Raw genomic sequence first — 7,063 nt, 5'->3', positions numbered from 1 at the left:
AAAACTCTCTGCATAACTTCGTGAGGCTAATCTAGTTAAACTTTTCAAAAATTATGAGGTGGTTTTATATAGGTATCTAGATATTTATTGGTTTATTGAACAAAAACCGATTAGTTCTCGATATGAAGTTGGAAATCTAATTATATCATTTCGGAATTCAAAACGAAATGAGTAGCCGTCGGATTTGGAATCTTCTCTCTGCATCGTCGCATTTCGTTTAGATTAAGATTCACGCCCGATGATGAAGCTATAAACTATAGTTGAAATTTTGTTTTGGGAATTTGCGTGAACCTTTTGCGTTGGACCCTATTAATACGCTAACTTTTTTTAAATTGGCTTTCATGAAAAAATAAATGCGTTTCTATCTAAATACTTAATGCATTCGTATATTAAGGAGCTACCTGTACATTGGCACGAATGCATAACCACCCGACATAAATATTCAAACATTAGGTCCGTAATTCGCGCAACGATATGTTGCATTCGAAATCACAGACACCAAAATTACAGAGTGTTTTGCATATCATTCTTACGAGACACAATAATTTTGTGCCAGGTATAATTTCTAAAATGAGCGCTTTATTATTTTTAAATAGGCGAATTTCTACGTCGTATACATTTGGGTAGCTAATGACATGCATGAACGATCTCGGTCGGGTTCAACTAAACAGTTGCTTTGTAAATCCGTAATGATAGCACTAATATATCAGGTACGACCTCTTGGTCTTGGAGTCGAGGAACTGGAGTGTTTAGCAAACGAGCGGGTTGCAAGTTTTAACACCCTAATTTACTAAATTTAACCGTCCTCAATTTAGTTAAATGGTAGGCTTTTAATGGCAATACTCCAAAGTCGAAAAAGAAAATTGGGTTCTCTATTTCCCCTGTTTAAAGTTGCAGGTACGCGTTCGCTACTGCTAATTTGTACTGTCACTTTTACAGGAAACATGTTCTGGACGGTTAGACCGTTGGAGCATTTGCAGTCCTGAAGAAGAACCATTGGTGCTTCAACAGTTTTTAAGGTTCGAGGAGACGCGTTTAATTACTCAACAGCTAATGCTTGCACAGCAAGTACTCCAAGAAACCGCGCTGGATCGCTTAGACTATAGATCAGCCCTTAATTCGCGGCGACCAATGTCTCCCAATCGACACCCTTCACCACCAGCGTTTCCACCGTCGACGTTTCTTCCAGCGCATCTACTTCCTCTTTCTCCGCATAAGCAATCGTTAAAGTTTTTCAATTTACCCACAACAAATGGCTCGCAATTATCGACACCACCTCCGGAAAATAACAACTCCAGTCCACTCAATACGTCTCCTTTAAATAGGCTTCAAAGTATGCAGCCGTTCGATTTCCGAAAGTTAGGCGCGGGTCTTCCAGGATTCAACGCATGTTCTCCGCCCGACTTGGCGAGGAGAAAAGTAACCGAGGCTGAGGTGTTTAGTGGTCTAAATCTTTCGATGTCCTCAGCATTGTCCATGTGTCCTCCTCCGATACCAACATCTACTCTTATACCATCTTCTGTTAATCACCCGTCATCGCCAGCAATGGTCGCGACTGTGTCGGCGAGCAGTGTTACCGCGCCCAGCCTAGTGCCGTCATCTTTTTCCGGGTTGGCTTCTTCGATCGAAAGTAAATCTGTTACAAGTAATAGTGAAATTGGTTCCGAAGATGACGACAACGACAACACACAGTCCGTACTTAATCTAAGTCGCGATAAAGATCCAGTTAAAGTGGCTCCGCGAGTTCCCCGGACCTCGTCTATACCGGGAAGAAAACCTACGTTACCATCGAAAAGACAGTGGGGTTCGCCAGCCTTACCGCTTAATTTGGGTACTCAATTTATTAATCCGACAACGGGAAAAAAGCGGGTGCAATGTAATGTGTGTCTAAAAACATTCTGTGATAAAGGCGCGTTGAAAATTCATTTTTCGGCCGTTCATTTACGCGAAATGCACAAGTGCACGGTGGAGGGTTGTAACATGATGTTCAGTTCAAGAAGGTCACGTAATAGACATAGTGCGAATCCTAATCCCAAATTACATTCCCCACATCTTCGTCGGAAGATATCTCCTCATGATGGCAGGAGTGCTCAAGCCCATCCTATACTAATACCCTCTCAAACTGGATTGCCGTTACCGACATCCGCACTGAATGCTCTCAATCCATTTGGAGCATTTCCACTTCTAACTCCTCCACCTGATATTAGACATCACTCTGCGCTAGCTGCGTTAGATTTTAAACATAGTTTAGATTTAAGTTTGCATCGATCGATTATATCTGATGAAATCAGGAAAGAACATAAAGAAAAAACCAACTCGGAAGAATACGCTTTAGAACTTACAACAAACAGGCAGAATGAAGAAAACGATGATGATTACGACGATGGGATTATCGTGGTTGGAGGTGAAGAGGAAGAAGAGTCTGAAAAGAACGAGCCGTCGAACGAGGAACCGGACAGACAGGAATATTTTGCGTTGACACTCAAGAAACAAAAAATGTCCGTGTCGGATGTCGATGAAGATTTGGTCAGTAACGTCGATAGTAACGACGATTCGTTGAGTTTAGTCGACACTCATAGTTACAAAGGTGATTCAAATGCCCCTACGAACAAGCGAAAACGAAAAAGCCAAAATCCGACAAAATGCACGGCTCCGATGATAATAGATAACGATGTCAGTGATGGAGAATCTTCCGATAATATTTTCGCTAGGGACACTTCTAAAGAGCAACTGAAACCATTAAACGATGTCGACGATAACGAAGAAAGAACTGAAAAGCGTGAAACGCCAAAGCCACTGGACTCACCGTTGAATTTAGGGAAACATAGTCGAAATAGTCCCAATGAAACTGAAACGCCTATTAACTCAGAGATTAAAACTAGTCTTGCGCCATTGTATCATAGCGATAAAATAAAAAAAGAAAAAAACCTAGGAGAAGGTGAAAACACAGAACACTACGAACGACCAGAAAGCTCAATTGAAAGTAACAGAAGTGACGAATCTTTTGATTCGTCTAACGCGTTGAGGCATCTCGAAAGTCTTTCGCATGGAAATTTTGGGGAGCTTCTCAGCAGAGGGTTACCACCGGGGTTTAACAGTCAGACAACGAACCTCTCACCTCTGAGTCTTTCAGTAGGAGGTGGACCACCTAGTCCCGCGCGCTCTCAGGCATCTTCAACGTCCAACAGCGGCGAATCCATGGACGAAAACAGTCAAAATTACTTTGGGCATTTCGATAACGGCCAATTTATAAGTACCATGGATGTTCCAATAGATAAAGACAATCCGAGAAAATGTACCGCTTGTGGAAAGATCTTTCAAAATCACTTTGGGGTAAAGACCCACTATCAAAACGTGCATTTGAAACTAATGCACAAATGCAATGTGGACGGATGTAATGCAGCATTTCCGTCGAAAAGGAGCAGAGATCGTCACAGTGCCAATCTGAATCTGCATAGAAAATTATTATCCACCACTACTGAAAAAACCGTAGCCAGTTTGCTGCTAGAAAAATCTTCGTTTAATCCACTTTCAAACAGTCAAATTCCTAACGATTTTTTCACTCGATTCTACATCGAAGAGGCTATGAAACCCCACAATCTGGCTAATCCGGGCAACTTCGATCAAATGCTTTTGAATGGTGACAGAATTCCTCCACCTCCTTTTCTAATTCCACCTTTAGGAAACCTTCCGTTTCCTTTGGGCGGACTGAATAGCTTGAAACAGTTCAACGGGGCTGCACCGTTAAGTAAAGATCAATCTTCGGCATCAAGTTCACCAATTCTATCTCCACCCCCTTCGTATGTAACATGTAACTTTTCAGAACTCGTCCATTGCATCGAGGAAGATCTTCCAACTCCCGACAAAGAAGGGAATCTCCCTTGTAAATTATGCAAAACATCATTTAAAAGTGCGATGCAACTTAAAGAACATTGCGAACAAAACCATTTACTCGAAATGTGCAGGTGTACGAACAAAGGTTGCCCTAAAGTGTTTCTTTCGCGGACCAAAAGAAACGTTCATTCGGAAAGGGAGTTGCAGAACATGCAAAATAAGGACGAAGACCGAAAAAGTACGTGACATTAAAATTTTTATAATTCAATGTAACTCGTCGAGAAAATTATATTATTATGTACTTAAGAAGAACTTATTTGGCCCCTATATTTTTTTAAATTAATCGATCTTGTACTATCAGATAAGTAGTAAAAGAAAAAGATGTCGAATGTTATTGTTTATCGGTAAATTGATATATTGGTTATGTGATCTCTTTTATTTATTGTGATGAAGTTGTACATATATTTGCATACAAAATACATATTTACCGAAGAAATCTAAGTATTCGTTGTCTGTAAAACTACTTCCTATAGGTACGTAAAATATGCGTAAAGAAAAGTAATAAATAATAAAGTAATTGAACGCCAGTGTGTGTGAGTGTGTAATTTTCTTGTCCGCTTCTCGAACATTGTATGTATTAAATGTGCAATAACGATGTGTATATGTCTGTAAATACTTTCTGTCTTAAGTGTATAAATGTAAATATTTATAAATGTAAATTAAAAATTACTACTACGATAGCAGTTCAAATCTAAATGTGTAATTACTTAGCTATACACAAAAAATCATCAGTGACTGCCCTCAGAAAGGCAAATGTTCTCATCAATTCAAAATACTAAGTGATAAGAATTTTGACGCCATATGCTAATAACTTTTAAAAGGAGTAACTAATATGCATTTTATGTTACCACAACAGTAAAGTGACCTTATAAAAGCAATTTTACGTAAGACGATTCCAAGTAATTACCGAACTACAATATAACTTTTATTATTTTCGAAAATAAAAAAAATACCACCTCTAATTAATAACAATTTTTATATGGCGTCATATAAATTCGGAAGGTAATGGTTGTATTATTTCCTTTATTGTGATAATATATTATATATATATANGAATCCTTATCAAATTCTGTTGTCTCCAATTAATTGTTAATAATCGTATTTGCTAAACTATGTACGAGAACAATATAAATAAATCTTATTTGTAGTGTAAAGCTGCTTATAAACGTTATTTATTATTAATTAATGTATAGCCCATCGGCTTAGTAAATATTACTAAGTATTTGACTAAGTGTTTTATTTCCCATTAAAAAAAAAAATAATAAATAGACCCTGGCCATTTCCATACTTCAAAAAGTCCAAAAGCTATTTATTATACATTATGTACCTATAGGTACTTGCTTTAAAAGATTACAATAATTAAATTCAAGTAATTCACAAATAAATAAACCAAAAAGGGACTCGGCTTTTTTTCGGCTACTTTTAACGTGGTGTCAACGCGTGACTTTAAATGCTCACTTTATTAGAAGTGGCGAAACACGTGTTCGCAATGAACAGGTTTTTTTAGTAGGCGAGTGTCTTTTCGGTTTGCTTGTTTGTTTATTTATTCCTTTACTACAATCTCTATTTTACATTTTAATGAAGTAGCAGGTAGTTGTTCATTTTTAATGAACTGCCTTCCAGTAAAAAAGAAATTGCCAAATAATAGTAGTTCTTTATCGCGTATTACCTAAAAGGTGAGTTATTGGTTATGTATTACGTGTGGAATATACATACGACATATAATAGGTATGTATTGGTCCAAAGAGTCGGTAGGGCATTATCTATTATAAATACAGGTAATCCACATCCTCACAGCATGTGGTAGGCGCTGAAATAATTCTTAAGACTGGGTGAAGAGCTCAAACAATAATTATAAAATGATTTATGGGCTCATTTTCTTTTGCTTTCGCTATTTAAATTTGCTCATTGGCGGCCCAGTAAAACACAAAAAAAAAACTCGATACATATACAGATATGTAGTTAACTTTATTTTTTATTTTATTTAAACTTAAATTCAGTTTTTAAAGGCCTTATTTAGCAAATAAAACAATATTTTCTTGAAATCTCATATTATCTTCGTACAATATATTAGAAAAAGGTATATACCTACCTACTACGTTTTTTTATGGCAGTGGCTAAGAGATTGTGTTGGATACACATAGGAGTAACTCTTTTTGTGGTCTTTCCCTTTTATTGACCACCTAAATCCTAATGTATTCTGTCAACACCAATATTACGCTTTGGTAACTCAGCATATTAAGTCACCATGCAAATGTACATGTCGTTATAGATCGCATTTTTATATCCGAAAACAATTTGACCACGCATGAAAAACACGATCAAATTAATCTTTAGTTAGATATGCAAAAAAACATATTTTATAATTATTATTTTTAGCAAGGAAACATGATTTACTTATTAGGGACAATTACTTTACAGAAAACCCTACACTTGGACCCTACTCGGCAGTTAGAACTTCAGAGATTAAGGTATCTATTAATTATTAGTTGTTAACATTTTTTAATCGTTTTTTTTTATGTTTTTGTAAAAAAATGATTTCCTAATTGTATCTAGATGAAGCATACATTACAAATTATATTTTTTTATTAATGTCCCCTTTTAAATAACGATTATTTCTGATATAATAGTAATCAATACTTTAGTAAAAAGGGTAGATCAGTTAAATTATACAACAAATGGTGTGGTGTATATAATTTTTTGGTATATGAGGTTACGACTGCGCAATAGTCCGAATTAATTAAAAATCTACCAATACGAAATTATTTTGTTCGTATAACGAAAGTCGAGAACCAAACGCGAACTTCATAATTATAATATGATAAATGCTTGTAGTGGTTTGAACCCACCAAAGTGTCATAAGACAATATATTTCTCGTAGAGAAATTAAAACTGATTCAAGTAGTATCCAGTGGTGATTGGAAATGAATACACCCCCTAGGGGTTGAAGTCTCGCAAGACCCCTGCGGCAAGTCGTTGGGACTCATTATTTACCATGCCTTTGCCAAGACCGAATACCGCTAGCAAGGCCAGAGCTTCGATCTCTAAAACCGCATTACCGGTAGATCAATCACAATAATATGCTCTCTCTCGACCTGAAGGAACTAACTACTCTATCGTATATAGAACAGGTATTATATCATTATGGTATACATACATTTATAATATA

At 36.7% G+C, this 7,063-nt stretch overlaps 1 protein-coding gene across 1 annotated transcript; it reads left to right on the top strand.

Moving 5' to 3' along the window:
• Positions 1–921: 921 nt before the first annotated feature.
• On the top strand, positions 922–4,894 carry LOC108742674 (zinc finger protein basonuclin-2-like; the record flags this gene model as incomplete). Its single annotated transcript, XM_018477965.2, has 1 exon — positions 922–4,894. A coding segment is annotated over one exon (3,159 nt), but the record flags the coding sequence as incomplete, so codon positions are not given.
• Positions 4,895–7,063: the final 2,169 nt, after the last annotated feature.

This window comes from Agrilus planipennis, unplaced genomic scaffold (assembly GCF_000699045.2).
Source record: "Agrilus planipennis isolate EAB-ADULT unplaced genomic scaffold, Apla_2.0 scaffold346, whole genome shotgun sequence".
NCBI lineage: Eukaryota > Metazoa > Arthropoda > Insecta > Coleoptera > Buprestidae > Agrilus > Agrilus planipennis.
Note: the sequence above shows the minus strand (reverse complement) of the source record. Positions and strands in the feature narration are given on the sequence as shown.